The sequence below is a fragment of the Bos taurus genome, chromosome 11 (genome assembly GCF_002263795.3).
Source record: "Bos taurus isolate L1 Dominette 01449 registration number 42190680 breed Hereford chromosome 11, ARS-UCD2.0, whole genome shotgun sequence".
NCBI classification, from domain to species: Eukaryota; Metazoa; Chordata; class Mammalia; order Artiodactyla; family Bovidae; genus Bos; species Bos taurus.
Genome location: NC_037338.1, coordinates 99,098,697 through 99,115,789, shown reverse-complemented (window position 1 = coordinate 99,115,789; position 17,093 = coordinate 99,098,697). Strand labels below are relative to the sequence as shown.

General features: G+C 47.9%; 1 protein-coding gene across 32 annotated transcripts in view; it reads right to left on the bottom strand.

Moving 5' to 3' along the window:
• The window catches only part of SPTAN1 (spectrin alpha, non-erythrocytic 1), a 58,070-nt gene extending 43,520 nt beyond the window's left edge, over positions 1-14,550 (bottom strand). For 13 of the 32 annotated variants that reach the window (XM_005213345.4, XM_024999033.2, XM_024999036.2 and 10 more), the window contains exons 1-3: positions 14,435-14,550; positions 4,174-4,413; positions 3,058-3,183 (exon numbers count right to left, since the gene is read on the bottom strand). In XM_005213345.4, the coding sequence (XP_005213402.1) occupies positions 3,058-3,183; positions 4,174-4,410 (363 nt within the window). In that variant the 5' untranslated portion in view covers positions 4,411-4,413; positions 14,435-14,550. Of the gene's footprint in view, positions 1-3,057; positions 3,184-4,173; positions 4,414-11,685; positions 11,888-14,322; positions 14,343-14,434 lie in introns of those variants that run through there. The other 19 variants (XM_059891420.1, XM_059891423.1, XM_024999034.2 and 16 more) reach the window with 11 other exon arrangements.
• Between the last annotated feature and the right edge of the window lie 2,543 nt (positions 14,551-17,093).

The window sequence follows — 17,093 nt, the reverse complement described above, 5'->3', positions numbered from 1 at the left end:
CACAGTTCATCACAAGAAAGGCTGACAGCAAGCTGCACCCAGGTGGCAGCCACAGGTCCAAACAGTCCCTTCCCAGCATCTTGGGTTCTCATAGCACAGCCCTAGTAAGGACTCGTTGGGAACTGGGGCAATTATCATCAGTTCATGCTTAGGCGATGTGTTCTGGCTTTCTAACCCAATTTCAGGGTGTTGATTATGCCTACCCAAGATACTGGGAGTTTCTGGGTCACACAGACAGAAACGAGTGACACACACACACACCCCGCCAGGAGAGAGGCCTGGGGCCCACCCATCATCGAGACGCCACTCCCCACAAACTGAAAGAGTGAAAGCCATAGGCGAGTCAACGTGGGTGGATTCTCTTAGAAACAAGTACGGGTGGTTCATTTGAAAGGAGAAAACAGTGGGAGGAGAATAAATGCTCACACAATTAAACTTCCACCACGACAGTCACTTTCATCGCCAATGGTTAAACCAGAGTCCACCAAAGCGAAGGAAGTGACGGGCATTCCCAGGCAAGCAGGGGCAAGGCAACCAACGGCAAGTCCGTATCCACCTACTCGGATGTGGGAGCCAATGTGGGTGGCGGTCACTATGGGGCGCCATGCCGTCCGGTATGGTGTGAAAGTCTAAACCGGTGACAGACAGGTTATGCAGGACATGGTCCTTCACACACCACCCACCTTCCTCTGTGTTAACACTGACTGCCCAAACTACGCTACTGAGTTACCGGGCCAGACCAATTACCAAGTGGGATGACCGTGGGATCTGGGTGCATGAACATCAGGATTCTATGAGAACCTTTTGCTCAGGGGAAAAAAAGTTTCTTCATTAACTTTTGGCCTCACTGCATGGCAATGTGGGATCTTAGTTCCCTGACCAGGAACTGAACCTGTGCCCTCAGCAGTGGAAGCGCAAAGTCTTAATCACTGGACCACCCAGAAAACCCTCACTTCACTCAAAATGGGGTCACAGAAGGCTCCAAAAATCCTTCCCTACAAGTCAGCTGTCAGTCCCTTACATCTCTCGCTGCCACACCCTCCAGGGAGAACCGGGGCCAGGCCTGTTTCAGGACTGAGCAGCTTTCCCACTGCCGTGTGTCTCATCGTGTCAACACCGCAGGTCTGACAGAGGCCAGTTTCAGAAGCTTACTGGCGTGTGAGAGCGGGAGCCGGCAGGGCAGCAGGTGCGCTGGGGAAACGCACGGACAGCTGGCGGGGTAGAGCAGAATTCCTGGCTGACTCAGTTGGGTTTCTCAACAGAGGCCTGGGCAAGCAGGAGCAGCTCTGAGGGGCAGTCAGGAGAAATTACGGAAAGCAGGTAGGAGTGAAACATGGGCTGGGAAAATAAAGCGAGTAATTGTGACCGGAGATTGAAACACTGGTTCTGTCACCTGTTGGCTGTGGGAACCTGGGCAAGTCACTCAAACTTCTAAGCCTCTGTTCCTACCCTTCTAGGCTATGGTTCCCTCGCAAGCTTCCCGTGAACATTAGAGACAACGGATGTAAAAGTCCTGGTGAAGTGTTTGCACCTAAATGGCTGCTCACAGCTTCTCAACAAAGAGTAGCTAGTGCTTTCTAATGCTGCTTTAATAAGATCTCTTAAGAGGGAAGAGGGGACTGAAGGGAGTTCTGGGTCTCCTGCCCTCGGACTGATTACTAAAGCCACACACGTGATCTATATCTCACGTTCCCTGTAACCTGGTTAAACTAGCCCAGAGCAGCCCCATTCACTCTGGCTGATTTCATTTACAGTAAGACTATACACAAGAGTGGGGAAATGGGCAGATATATCTCTAATATTTTTGGCTGTGCCATGTGGCATGCAGGGCCTTAGTTCCCCAACCAAGGTCTGAACCCGTGGCCCCCTAAAGTGGAAAAGCAGTCTTGACCACTGGACCACTAGGGAAGTCCTATGTCTTTGTATTTAATCGCAGACACATGTATTACACTGCCCAAATGGGTTGAATGTAGTAATTAAATGATTGGTCATACAGCAATTAGAATTTACTTCCTATTTACAATCATTCCTAGTTAACAGTTTATTATTAACAATATAAGGCTAATTGCAAGTCTTCAATAAGAGACTGCACAGTATATGAGAGCAAAAGAGACACAACAAGTATTTACTGCTAAAAACCACTAGATGAGATCCTAAGGGAATGATGTCCCTGTGGATGTTCCACCATGGATCTCACTCAGGGAAAGGCGGAGGAAGGAATATTTCTAGCTGGGGCTTAAGAATGTAGCTTGCATCTCAGTCTTTGGGACTGCCTCGACACAAGGACTGAAAAGGCTGGTCCCTCAATGGAATGAGACTTTGGATAACAAAGAACAAAACACGTAGATAAGAAAGAAATCAAAGACAGAAGACAGCATCCAGTCATGAGAAACTAAGTCTGCATACCTCACCCTAAAGAGCCTTGTTTTCCCTTAATACTTTGGCATTGGAATTGTCAAAACAAAACAGAGAAAAACTAATTATGGCCCCAAACCCAACGCATGGCACCCAAACAAGTCAGACAAAGAATCTGAGGACTCCTGCTTCATAGTCAGTTACACAGCCAGGGTCACCGACCAACAGGTAGCACACTGTGAGGTCATTCCTCACAGCCGGACCTTTAACAGGCTTGCTGACCAGACCTCAGTAAACCCTCCTGGGGCAAGGCCCCGAGATCCAGAGAGAGCTTCCTGACACAGAAGCTGACGGTGTCTGTGACTGATCCCACTCATCTTTGTGTCCTAATCCCTAAGTTCACCAATATGTTCTTCTCTCCAGTGATCACTCTTCCTCACAGTCTACCTGCATCCTTGTTTGTTCTGTAAGGAGAACATTAACTTCCTCACCGAGTGCACACATGCTTGTTTACAGGCATACTGAGTCTTTGTATTACAAAGGCAGGCTACGGGGAGCTCCATTAGGGTACTTCACAAATTCCTTTAAGAAACTAGGAGAATCTATCTCCTCAGGAACCCAAACATACAGTTAAGCATTAACCCACACCCATCCACCAGCCAGCCAGAGGCAGGCCATCACGCCAGCAGGGCCCCAACTCACCCGGATGGTTTCGGATGCAAAGTGCCCTTCTGAGATCATCAGGTTACCAGTCTCATCCAGCTTCACGATGGCGCCCGAGTTGGCCTGCACCTCGGCTTCGAAGGCTTGATGCTTCTGCAGCTTGCCCTGCCGGGGGATCGTGAAGTGAGCGGCACGCCCTTCTGCTCCCCACCGCGCAACCCCCGCCCAGATTATTCCTCCCCGCCTGCATCCCACTGCCTCTCATGATGGACCCTCACGCGGCATCCCACCCATCCCCTACCACCTCAATTACACAAAATTACGCCTGCGTCTACACCTGCCCCCTGAAGCCTGGCACCGAGGACCGCAACTTGGCAGACAGCAAGATGCTACAGAATATCCTCATTTGCTTCTCTATCAGGAAACTAGCCTTTATGGACATCCGATCCCTCTCAGAAGTACAGAACCATACTGAGAGCTTTTTCTTGGCAGGTACTGTTTATCCTGTACTAAGCCACTCACATTCATTCATTACATGACACTTTTTTTAGCTTGTTTTAGAAGCCATACTCTTTGACTGACTTGATTCACTACATTCCATTTCTCAGTACCTCTGTATAATCACATGCAGAGCTGGGCAGGGCCTGCCCCTTCACCAGCATTCATCATTTTCTCTTCTCAGATGACTCTGGCATAATAAAAGAACCACGGGCACAACCACTGTGCCAGTTACTAAAAAGAAGTCTCTCAACAAAATGAACGAGAAGAAAGGCTTTGTCTTTTTTTTAAAAAAACAGCTTTATAAACTTTCACCAGCAACAACACTGTGAGTTAGCATACCTGTCTCAAAAACACATACTCCAAGAGATCAACCCAGATCTTTCCTGAAAAAAACTGAAGGATCACCAATGGTTGCCAAGCAGTGGACTGAGAACCATCAGCTTAAAGCATCCCCACAAGAGAAATTAGAACCTGCAGGACTCCACATTCGTGCTCGCTGATACGATCACTAAGGGCTTTTCAGGATCGTGAGTCAGTCCTTCCTGATGTCTGGCCTACATTCTCCCTGCCACTCAATCTCTCAAGGTCATAACTCAGTACCTATCTTTGTACAAATTTTGAGTAATGACATTTGAGCTCGCATCTCAGACGTACCTGCAGGTTGGTTGGGTCTTTGTAATTCTCATCTGAGGCAATCTGAAGCTTCTCCTGAATCCATTTCTCCAGCTCCTCAGCATCTCTTTGGAAAAACTGGAATCGGTAGGAGTCTTCAAGCTTCTGGCGCCTCAGGGTCGAGAGCTCCTTGAAGCGGTGGTATCTGTCCAGGACCTGCTGCCGCCTCTCCTGGATGTCCTCTGCTGTCTCCAGCACTTTGACCCCGCTTGGGTCCATTTTCTGAAAAGGCAGCAAGCCCTGAGTTAAGTGCAAGACACCAAAATAGACTGAATGGAGATTTAATGGAATTAGCCTCTTGGAAGGAAATAAAGAATTCTGAGGGCCTGAGCAGATAAATGAACTGCAGGCCGTCACTTCTCAGGATTTAACGGTGAAGCCCAGACCCCATGCTTCGTAAAGAACAGCTGCCCACGTGGGTCCTTCATAGGACACCTCACCAGCACTGCAGAGAGACCTGGTGAGAGACGTGAAGGAAAGAACTATGATCTGTGCTGTCAATTCTACAGAGCTTTGAGAATTCAAAAAAACACCAACTTTGGAGCTCAAAGAATTACTGAGAAATTCACTCAAAAATCCTTTCATCTGGCCTGTGCATTTCATGGTGTGGAGATTAGAGAACATTTACTCTTAACTCAGCTTTTCCATCTTTCTCCATCTCAGCCTGTTACTCAGTGAAGAAAAGGGAAATGATTATAAAGTAACAGTCTTTTTTCGGTGTTAAAAAATAAAACAGTAAGTCCCCTTAAAAAAATAAAGTGAGTCTTTAACATCGTAAAGCAATAGAATTTACCTAAAGTAGTGGATTTCTCAGTTACCGCAATAAAAATCAATTTCACCAAACTTTAACGTCAAAAAGAAAACCTGACCTATTTGTGCCAGAAAGCAGTACTTGCTCATCTCAGAAATAAGCCATTTTATCCTCTAACCAAGGAAGGATGCCCAGAAGGAAACAGGTGCAGACTAACAATGAGCAAGTATGCGTGTCAGTAACACGTGACCTCGTCTGAGCGGCCTTCCCGCCCTGAGCCCAATTTCCTAGAACGACTAAAAATGCCAGATGATACTGAGATGGTCCCAAGACCCTTCTAACTTTATATTCTACAGAGAAGAGTCTGTGACTTGGTGTTTAAAAAAAAAAAAAAGACCAGATAAGCTTTATGGTCTCTCCAGTTGTTTTTGCATAATTTACACAAGACAGAAAAATTGTGCTGCCTGAGAAACATTTGAGAGCTCTTCCCATGATCTGTTCGCCTCGCCCAGCCAACAGGAAAGGATTAGTGGGTCAAGGATTGGGTATGGAGGCCCCTGTGCGCTTCCACTCCCTGCCCCCATCGGCTGGGAGCTAAACAGCACTGTTGAGTTCCGGGCAGTTTCCAGCTCTTGAGAGATTAAAGCAGCTTCAAGAGGTTTCGAGAAAAGCACGGGCATGCACCCAGCAAACTCTGAGGACTATCTTTTTATGAGGAGACCTGTCTTCTGAGGGAAAAGAATACGACGGCACTTCAGCCTTATCACCCACCATTCCTCCCAAGTTCCTCTCCACAGAGCAACCAGTTATTTTTGTTGTTATTTTCCTACCACAAAGTCCAATTTATTTATTTGTTTGACTGTGAAGAGAAACAGATTCTTTGCCACGTCATTTCCACGTTTTGAAACCTTTCCTGGCTCCGTCTCAGAGAGGAAAGAACCCATCTTAAACTTTAGCTGGACCTTCCAACCTGGCCCAACACACCTGACTGGCAGGTCTCACCCATGGCCCCCGCCCTCCCTCTTGGCACAGAGAAATACCCTCCTCCCAAACACATTATCCTCTCTAAAGACTCCAGGCTGGTTGCTCAGGCTTCCTTTGCCAGAATGTTCTGTCTTTCCTCTGTCCAGATAACTCCCCTTCAGGTCAATACGAGCTGAAATGAGCAACTGCAGGATCTCACCTCCTTACGAAGCTGCACTCGCTTCTTCCCTCCCTCCTTCTCAGATTTAATCACACTTCTCTGTAGATTTACACGGCACTTACATATACTTCCCGCAGTATAATTAAGACTGAGCAACGCAATATCTGTTGTGTCCTGATTCCTAGCAGACAGAGGTCATGAACAAATGTTTGCTAAGTGCTCCTGGAGCAGCAGCCCCAAGTTCACTGGTGAAGGTAAAGAGAGAGCTCAGTAGTCCACCTGGGTTTCATTTTCCATATTGTTCAGGTTAACAGCTAAATTCTGTGACTGAATGAACTGCTAGAATGTGCTGACTGAAGCTACACCATGGGGTGTCAACCTAATGACCAGACCTGAATGACTGAGCTGGGGCGGCCCACACCCAGGACAGCTGCACTCTTCACCTTGGCGGGGTGGGACCTTAGGAAATCTGGTGCGAGAAGGCAGTTTTGAGCATCTGGTTGCTGGTGGGAGGGGATGGGGGAAGGGAGAGTTAGGGAGTTTGGGATGGACGTGTACACTGTGCTGTGCTTAAAATGGATAACCAACAAGGACCTGCTGTATGGTAAGGGAACTCTGCTCAACGTAATGTGGCAGCCTGGACGGGAGGGGGCTTGGGGGAGAATGGACACGTGTATGGCTGAGTCCCTTCACTGTTCACCTGAAACTATCCCATTGTTAACTGGCTATACCCCAGTACAAAATAAAGTTTAATTAAAAAAAATTTTTTTTTAAAGGCACAGTTCTGTATCATGAATAGATAGCTCGTGTCTGAAACAGTAGTTTCTATTCTGAAAACACGCTTCAAGAGTCCTTCATACCAAAAACTGAGGGTGGTCTGGGCAAACTAAACATCTGTTCAGAGCAGGGTGGTGCTTGCTCACGCTGCAGCCCTAGATCATCAGCTTCTTTGGGAGAAGGCTGACTTCGACAGGGATCTTGACAAGAATCACTACCGTGTCCGACACATTTACTAGAATGTAAACACTTCACTCATTCACCTGTGTTTTCTGCTCCAGGCAGATCCTGCATCAGACTCCCTCATCAACCCTGGGTGGGTCCACTTCCCTGAGCAGAAAACTCCCTCTCAAATGTTCTCCATCGCCCCTCCCCCAATCTGATCAGTTAATACCATTCAACCCCTCCAAGCCTCAGGCAGCTTGTCCTCTCTGCAGTCCTGAAGCAGACACCCTCACTCCCTCTCTCCCTCTTAGAGCATCACCATGTCCCATTCTGCCATGTGATTACTGTTTTCCCCCTGTGTTTTGGTAAGTTCTCTAGGGAATTCCCTGGTGGCTCAGATGGTAAAGAATACGCCTGCAGTGCCGGAGACCTGGGTTCGATCCCTGGGTTGGGAAGATCCCCTGGAGGAGGGCATGGCAACCCACTATAGCATTCTTGCCTGGAGAATCCCCATGGACAGAGGAGCCCAGCAGGCTGCAGCCCACGGGGTCACAAAGAATTGGACATGACTGAGTGACTGGGGAATTTAGAGTTCCTAAGGAACTATTAAAAAAAAAAGACCTTATCTTACTCTCTGACCACAGAACTTGGCACCTATTTAGACAGTCAATTACACACTGAATTTGGAAATAAAGAAGCTGCTGTCACTTCATTATTAAGTGATCAGGAGAAAGAAGGTCATCTAATAAGCAAGTGGTGGAGCTAGGGTGACCCAGGATGCTCTGGTTCCCAGAACAGCATGCTAGAAACAGGGATTCTAACATGATCGGAGCTGATGCCATTACTTTTTAATTTCTTTTACTACCGCTTATCTTGTCCATCACCACCTGAGGGGAGGAAAAAGGAAGGAGGATATATGAATTATTTTATAAAAAATCAAAATTACTTTTTTTGAGATTGAGCCTTTCCTTTAAAAGTTTTTTTTTTTTTTTTTAATGTGGGCCAGTTTTAATGTCTTTACTGAATTTGTTACAAAATTGCCTCTGTTTTATGCTTTGTTTTTTTTTTGGCCACGAGGTATGTGGGATCCTAGCTCCCTGGCCAGGGATTAACCTACACCCCCTGTACTAGACGGTGAAATCTTAACCACTGGACTGCCAGCAAAGTCTCAAGATTCAGTCTTTAAGTTTCCAAGGCATGTACAGGTAGTTACGCCTGTGACTACAGCTCCCCTGCGGGTGCCTTTCTGCAAGATGCCCAGTCTCTGGTGTCTGTCCTGCCACCCCTTATCAGAGGATTCACTGCACTTCCCTTAGCTGTCATGGAAATCTCTGCTCACATTTGAAAGCAGCCCTTTACGATGAATAAAAGAATGCCCAACATAATACTGCAAAGGGTCCCCCTGAGCAAGCCCCCCTGTGTGGGTTCCACTTGCCCATCTGACCCTACCAATCCAGGGAGACAGTCCAGCGAGGCCCTGCTGAAATTAACCAACCTAAAAGGCCCTCTTTGTCACCCCAGTGAAGTAGAACAAGTCAATTCTATACCAAGTGCTCTGGGCAGGCAAGAATGGACTTTTCTTTCCTGCAGTAGATCAGCTGATGGCAGGAGGTGGGAGCTCTGCCAAGTCTCCAGGCAGCCGGGCATCTGCAAGCCAGCCGAGCTCGCCCTCTGCTGTAATCACACCAGACACCAAAGACAGGTTCGAGGCAGCTCCTGCTACCCCTTTGCCTGACAGGGAGCTGTCCCCATACAAGTTCCAGTTTCTCTGGCTCCTAAGAGGGCCATTTCCACAGACTACATTGAACACCAGAACAAATTTCCTATCGACAACAAACTATTGCCACTCAAAGGCACTACGACCTCTGGCCCAAAACTCTGCGAGTTGGTGGAATTTTCTGCCGTCTGCCAGCGTGCTGCACACACTGCAAGGACTCCGCCCCCAGCCAGAAATTCGCAGCTGACTGATAAGATGACTCCACAGAGAAAGCTCTGAGCTGTTCCCAGCCTTAATGGGATTAACACCTTTTGAAAGCTAGAAAGGAAGACTTTGGGAAATGTGCCATTAAAACACACACACACACACACACAAACCAATCTCCAACCATACAGACCTACCTACAGACTCCACTAACTGCCTAAAAACTGCACAGGAGCCAAATTCCAGGACAGTGATCAACCGACTGCTTATCTCAAAGCACCAGAAGGACTCTGATTTTGTCAATCAGGTCTACGTTTGCGGAGAATGAAGGAGGGGAAGTGAACGGCTGGATGTATTCTCTGTGTAAGGACAGCTTCCTATTTAAGGTAACTGAAAGAAAAAAGGTCAGATTTTGGCAACTAATTATTAGAGAAGACTGGCTATTTTTAAATGCTGCAATGCAGCAAGAGTGTTAGCTGCATCATTCAGCAAGTAATGTGAATTGAGCACAGGGGATAACACAGGAATTACAACTATGTCCTCTATTATAATAAATCAAAAAGACTTGTCAGCATTCGTACAACACTGCTAGATCTCTGGGAAGAAAGTGGGTGTCTAAAGATGTGAACCTTGGCTAGAAAGTTCTAGTTCAATTTAAAGCCATGCATGAGAAGGATTTCTCATAACCAACACCAACTTAATACACATTATCAACTGGAAACGATCCCTACAAAAGAAGCTGGCCATTAATTCCTATCTTTGTCTTCCTGATGATCATCCACAGACAGCTATTTGAGGCACTCCTTGGTACCTAGGGAATTCTGTAAAGCCTTATCCTAATCCACAGAGGCTACAAAACCATGGTGTGAGGGGAGGGGTCTGTCCCTGGAGAGTGAAGAGAAGGAGTGGGAGGGAACGATACTGTTAGGCAACGGAAAAGACTGCAGAGACTTTCAAACCAAAGGTCAAATGCTTTGAACCCTGCACACCGGGTACCTGCAGTGAAACAGCAGCTTAGGACACCTTCACTCGACCTCAGAGAGTGGAAGAATCCAGTCAGGAGAGTTTCTCTATGGAACCTCAGAAGAGAATACAATTGTGTCCAAGGCCAGAGGAGTCACTATTTGGAAACAGGGTGGGGACTGCAGACATCTTAGTGAACTGAACATCTTAGCCAGTTGAGCTTGCCGTGAGGACAGGGGCGTTTGGAGCACTGCAGAATGAATTCAGAGCCCAGGCAGGACACCAGATACACTGTTGTTTTGTTTTTTTTTTTTGCACAGGCAAAGGGGTTTTCGGGACTAACAGAGTGAGGAGAGCATTTGGCTCTACAGAAAAATTCATAAACATCACCCAGGGCAAAAGGTCAGAGGAAGCATCCATCGGTTTTGTGTTTGTTGCTTAGTCAGAGCCCAAAGGTGCAGAACCAACAATGCCCTTTCTCCCTGGCTTAGAAAGCCAGCACATTTCCAAAGCAGGAGAACGACATCCATGGATGTGGAAGAGCTCCCCCAGAACAAAGCACCAAAGAATTAGTGCCAGCACCCATAAAATCTGATGCTAACTGATTCTCAGATTAAGTGAACTGACTCAAAACCAGCTCAGCTACAGATTTTAGTGGTAGGCCTGAGGGTAAGCAGAGAGGTAACTAGTACATAACTTAATTTCAACCATGGGAAAGCCAGAAATATTTTTGCTTAAACCACATTCCAATCAGGATTGTAGATGTGCACGTCAGCCTTCAGCTTGGTTAATTCAGTTGAACCTGTTAGAAGGATTCTGCAGAGGTGAGCAGGGATTCAGCTTAAAGCAGCAAAAGATTCATTCATACTGCACTGCATCAAAATCCAGAAACATGGTTGAGAAAACTTACTCCTGAATGCCTCAAACACTACCTTGCTGCTACTTACCTTTTATAACCTGTAAAATTCAGATGAGAGGTATTTAACTGCAAAATATTGTTACTGAAATTCAAAATAGGAAAAAGGTATCATGTGCCCATTTTTATAAACCTTGCTTAATTATCCAGTCTGATTTATAAAAGGGCTTGCCTTGGATTTATCACCCATAATCACAGGAAATTTGCAGAGTTTAGGGTTCTGCTTATGAGATATCAAGACACTAATTTTAAGCACTTTTCTTTTGGAAAAAGGTCCAATTTAGCAAACACTCAAATACTGTACGTGTATAAAAACATAGTGAGTTTTTTAAACATGATAATGCAAGCTCCATTTCATTGTAAGAACTGTGGCGAAAAAAGTAAGTCAATGGAAACAGGGAACAAACCCAAGTTTACAATATTTGTCAAACTGAAAAACACTATTTTTACATGTTTTCAGATTATACTTTCTAAATATCTAAGGTAATGTGTTTAGTCCCTTGGTTCTTAAGAACCAAGTAACCATAATTAAAATTAAAAAAATTAGCAAACACTACATGCAAACACCAGTAGAGTGGTAAGAAATTAATATATTCATGCCTTAATAAGAGGAAGGTAAAAAAACAAAAAGCTTTGCAAATTTGAGAATAAATCTACTAAGACTTTTGTTCAAGTAACAGCAGAGAAAAAAAACAAAAGCCCGTATCCTATGCAATGTGCTTAACAGAAAGGTCATGCAGGCAGGGATTTTTTCCACCCCCTCTCTTAGGATCATTCAACCTCTGCGACATATGGTCTTCACTGCAAGCCAGGCCAAACCGAAAAAGTAACACATCTCCTGCATGCTGCTCAAATACCTGGACTCTGCGTTTACGAAACGATGACAGCATGATGGAAGAATGTGGTGTCTAAAGAGGGAGCAGGGAGAGCAAGATAACAAGCTTCTAAGGGCAAACTGAACACAGTGATTTCAAAACGAAGAACACAGATCCTGAAAGATACATGAATACAGGTACAAATCAAATTTCAGATATTCTCCCAGCGCCCTTTTCATTCTACAGAGCTTGTAAATCCCACTAGGGACTTAAAAACCCTAAAACCCACTAGGGGCTTAAAAACCCTTAAAAACCCTGAGAAAGAACCAAGGTTCCCTGGTATTAGCAGAGGTGCTGCCTTGGCCAAGTCATACCCTCTTCTGGGTCTCAGTCTCCCCCCTTTTCAAATAATCCTGAATATACTTTTTAACACTAGACATGCCCTCCTGCCCAACCCACATCCCGATAAATGAGCTGGGACTGCCAGTATTAGATGATTTCTGTCTTCCTTTCCATTCAGTCATAAAACAGTATAACTTTGTGAAATCATCAGAAACGAGAAAGAACTCAAGCTACAGAAATCTAACCTGGGCCTAGTTTACTGGGACACTTCCTTCACAAAACACTATTTCCTGTTCAAAGCCCCTTTGAAAGGAACATGCAAAAGAGGTACAAGTGCAGCTGTTCGGGTCCACTGGCCCCAAGTGCTCACTCTGCATGCCTCCCCTGCATTCCTGGAGTCAGCATTTGCCATCAGGACGCTGCATTCTGCTACCTACTCTGACCACAGCTGATGGACCGCAGCAGACCCGGCGCATGACTAGCAGAGTCCTCGCATAGCCCACGAAGGACAGATTACAAGGCCGGCCTCGCGCCCACTGTCCTTTAGCGCAGGTTCAGCGATGCCAGGACTGTGGACTATTCCTGACACCCACTTCTCAGCACCTGCAGTCGGCAGCCCCCACAGGGAAGAAGGCAGGTAAAGGAAGAGCAGAGGAAATTCTAGCCCAGGGAACCCAAAGATATACTTAAAAACCAGCCCTCCCCATCTAAACTTGCTCATCAGATTGCCTGACAAGCTCATATTCGGAGCCTGTGACGTATCAGGTTTCTCTAATTATGAGATTACCACAAACACCCTGCCAAAGACCAAAAACATATCAAAGAATGTTACCCGGCTGATGGTTTACTGCAGGCCTGCCTCACACCTGTCCAGCAGAGAGCGAATCCACTGGCTCTCCATCTAGGTCCCTGGATAACAGCTAACACACTTTGAGGGTCCCTGGGAGTAATATTGGCCCAGTTACTAAAAAAGGCTTATAGCTAATTTCCTGCAGAGGCCTTTCCTGCAGCACATTTTTATTTTCCTGCTGCACATTTCTAAAACTTGGACTTCAATCTGACCTTTCAAAAAGCTGACATTAGCTGCAAACAAAAGGGAAAATACATGACTAGTTTGATGAGCTGGAACCTTGGCTCCATGGTTTCATACAGCTGAGTGCTCCCACTGCTGTTCTTCAGATTTTCTGTTTCCTGGCTGCAGACACCCCCACCCTTCCATCTTTGGTATTCTGTTTTAGTTAAGTCCAATTGCTATGACGACGCCATTTCTCAACACATTATGAAAATATTTCATATGCTCTCTCTTCTCTTCTTCCATGACAGCCATCATGGTAAGTTCTTCTAAAATAACATGAGGAAGACAGAACAAAGGGCCTACGTAGTTTAGGATCTATTATATAAAAGAGATTTGACAAGGTGTTGCACCATCTCAACCCAGCTTTCTGAGCCATTTAATTTAAAACACATTCAACCCTTAACTTTAGCAAGCCCTTTGTTTAAAATACATTCTATCCCAGTACATCAAAGAGACTTTTCAAAGCAATTTTCTTTGGGAAGCGTCTAAACCAAATTCGCAGGAACGTCTTTCAAACAAAAGGCTGCTCTGTCATTCAACACCGGCAAGGCTGCAGAATTTTATACAAATAATATTATGTCCTCGACTCAAAAGACTTGGTCTCTCGGCAAGAGGCGGGGGGTGGAGAACTCTTAAAGCTTTTAAATTATTTGATTTGGGTCTCATACAAAGTCAAGCGCCGCATTTTCCTGCTATCTACACGCCAATCACAGTTGGGGAAGGAAGATATGTTTATTACAGGAAAGAAAAGGAGATGGCCAGTCCTGGACCCTTCGGCGTCCACAGAAGGCCAAAGAACGGCCACAGAGAATGAAACTAAGGTCAAAGAGCCCTTTACTCCCAGCTTTTCCTCCTTCCAGGGCTGGGTAAACATTGCTGGCGGAGAGCAGGGAAAAGGAGCTGCTGAAGTCGCTCCCCACCAAGGAAGGGACTGGGGGCGGTGGCGGGGGAGCGTTCTGACGGGAGGAGGATGGGAGAAACGAAACGATCGGGGCCACACAGCCCCCGCCCCACCTGCGGCTGCCGGATGGGGCCGGGCTGGGCAGCAGTCAGGCTTGCGGGGGTGGGGTGGGGTGGGGTGCGGGGGGGAGGGACTCGGCGGCCTCGCCGCCCCCTCCGCCCAGTCAATGACATTCCAGCGGCCGGCGCCCAGACTCGGCCCCGAGGCTCCTTCGCAGCCCACGCGCCGCCAGCCGGTCGCCGCCGGCTCGCTCGGCTCCCCGCCCCACTTGAGAGAGAGCTGCGAGGCCCGCCAGGCTCACCTGTCCGCGCGCCGGCCCCGCCCCGTCTCAAGGGCTGTCCGGCTCGCCCCCCAGCTGTCGGCCGCCCTCGGGCCCCGCTCCCTCCCCGGGTTCGCCCGCTCCCCTCTCTCACCGGCTCCTGGGGGTGAGGGCAGTGGGTGCGTCGGGCCGGGGGCGGGGGTGCTGGGGGAACTGACGGGGCTCGGCGGCCTCGGCTCCTCGCCGTTCCCTTCCGCAGCGGGTAGTGGCGGCGACGCGCGCGCCCCGCCCCTTTTATAGGCGGCCGCGCGCGTTCCTGCGGCGGGCGGGCGCGAGCGCGGGGGAAGCTCCCTGGCGCGGCGCGAGGGGCGGGGGGCGGGCAGCGCCGGCGGAGCAAAGGGGGCGGAGCTCCCGCCGGCTCGCCGCCCGATCACCGGCGGAAAGGGCCGAGCGCACCCGGACGGAGCCGAAGCGGCGATGCAGGGCGGTGGGAGGATGGGCAAGGAGCGCGCGCGCCATGGATGGGGGTTGGTGGTGCAGTGGAGGTCGCTGCCTCCGCCCAGGATGGTGGAGGTGCTCCAGCCGCACCGCCCTCCCCGCAGCTAGCATCCTCCAGACCTGCCCCTCCCCGCCCTGCAGAAAATCTTCTGCACCCCCATCCCTCCGCCCCTGGGAGCCCTTCCAGGACTGCAGTGAAGGGCGGGGCAGGGCCATTGCTGCAGTCGGCCTGGGGATGCTGCGCGCCCCATCCGGAAAAACACCCAGTCCCAAAGGGTGAGATCACCCGTGTGCTTCTCTTCTTCCTGTGCCCTTTCCCTAGGAGAAGACTTGTGCCCGGGACTCAAGTCAGCTTTCTCTCTGGTGAGGTTGGGGCAAGGATGCAGTTTAGGTCCGTCATTCTGAGATTTGAAGAGTTAATGACTGAATATTCTTATATCAAGAGCTTTCTGACAGTTCGCCAGTAGAATAGGATGCATTAGTTCTATTTACAAAGACATTAAGACTCTTCTCGCCACAATTGACTTTCCTTCATGTACCAGGCACTATGCTGAACATTTCAAGTGTGTTACCTTTTTAAAAAATCTTTTTGCAATAATTTTATGATTCAAGTATTATTTCCTCAAAAGAGCACTCTGATATGGAACCTGGGTTTCTTGCCCTGGGTCAGGCAGCTAGCAAGAGGAAAAGCAAGGATTTGAATCTGGGCGGTCAGAACCTTCTTAAACAGTGTGCTTTGCCATAGGAAAGGGAGGCATTGTGATAGTGAACGCTAGGATGCCGAAAAGAAAAAGAGAGGATTTGTGGAATTTCTGTTCCTTACAGTCTTAGCAGTTTCAGGGCCTGGCTCTGTAACTAGAAGCCCTCGATTAGGAAGCCCTTTCCCCACCCCCATTCCTGGCGACAGCTGGGCCTCAGCCATAGAGAGTAACACCCAGATCATTCCTGTGCAGTCAGGCAGACCAGGAGCTCTGCAACTCAGGAAGGCCTCCGCCTGCTGGTTACTAAGCAGCGTCCCCTTTAAATAAATATAAAGACAGTAGGCACCGCACCAGGACTTGGACCCCGGGGCCCAACCCTGACCTCCTTGGTCCTCAGTAGTTTTGGCTTCTTCCTTGTAACTGGGATTTGCAATCAAGTTTCTAAGCTGCTCTGGCTTGAGCCCTGATCATGAAGAAAAACTCCCCTATTCCCTCACTCCCCCAGAGTGCAGAGAAAAGAAAAGGAGTGGCCACACCCCAAAAGCAGCTTTGCAGAATCTGGAGGAAAAACGTAGGAGGCCGAGAGGCATTTCCTGCAATCCTCCATGCAGAGAAAACAGGCCCCGGTAACTCCTCCCTGGGGTGTGCATTTCTGGGAACAGCTGATGGCGTCCAAGGCCTTTCCTCCAGTGGGTAGCAGCAAAATGTTTAATTGAGTATTCAAGTCTGGGTGCAAAATGGCTAACACAATCATGGCTCTCCAAAATTCCCAAGACCTCCTGCTCCAGCAAAGAACGAGTCTCAAGGCCATGGACAGAAGCTGTTTAAAAAAAAAAAAAAGGAAAGATTTTTCTTTTAAATCATTCTGGCTTCTTAGTGATAGCCGGGGTTGGCTGCATTTACCAGATGCAAAACAGATTTGAGACCTTCAGAGAGCTTGATACAGAAACGAAAATCTCTCTCGTTGATCTTTTGTCTGATCTGAGCCATGGCCAAAACCCAGTCTCTCCAGCCCTCTGCAGTGCCCACCCACTTGTCTGCCCTGGTCGACATCTGGCACTAGCTCTGGAAACAAGAAGTTGAAAAAGCCCGTGTTCTATTGTCAGCCTCCCTCACCTCCCACCAGTTTCCCCACATGCCTAACACTCTGCTAGGTGTGGGGAGGGAGATGATAAAGCAGATACTGGCCCTCTTTGTTTTCTGAGAGACGCTCATTCAGAACAAAAATAAAAGAACAGCACAGCAGCTCTGTAACCAATCCAGTCATGTCCATCCCAGCCTCTTGAAAAGTCAGTGAGAGGAGAGTGGGGGATGACTGAATCCAAACTCCTTTTTCTTTCTTCTCTGTTTTCTTTTTGTTTTTTACTGCAATGCACAACTTGTGGGTTCTCAGTTCCACAACCAGGGACCAGGGATTGACCCCAGGCCACAGTGGTGAAAGCCCAGAATCCTAACCAGTTCGCCACCGGGGCACTCCTCCAAGCTCCTTTTTCTATTCTAGCAGTTTTAGGAAGCTTTGATATGTGCCCTTTTGATGCTTTTGAACTGTAGTGTTGGAGAAGACTCTTGAGAGTCTGTCGGACTGCAAGGAGATCCAACCAGTCCATCCTAAAG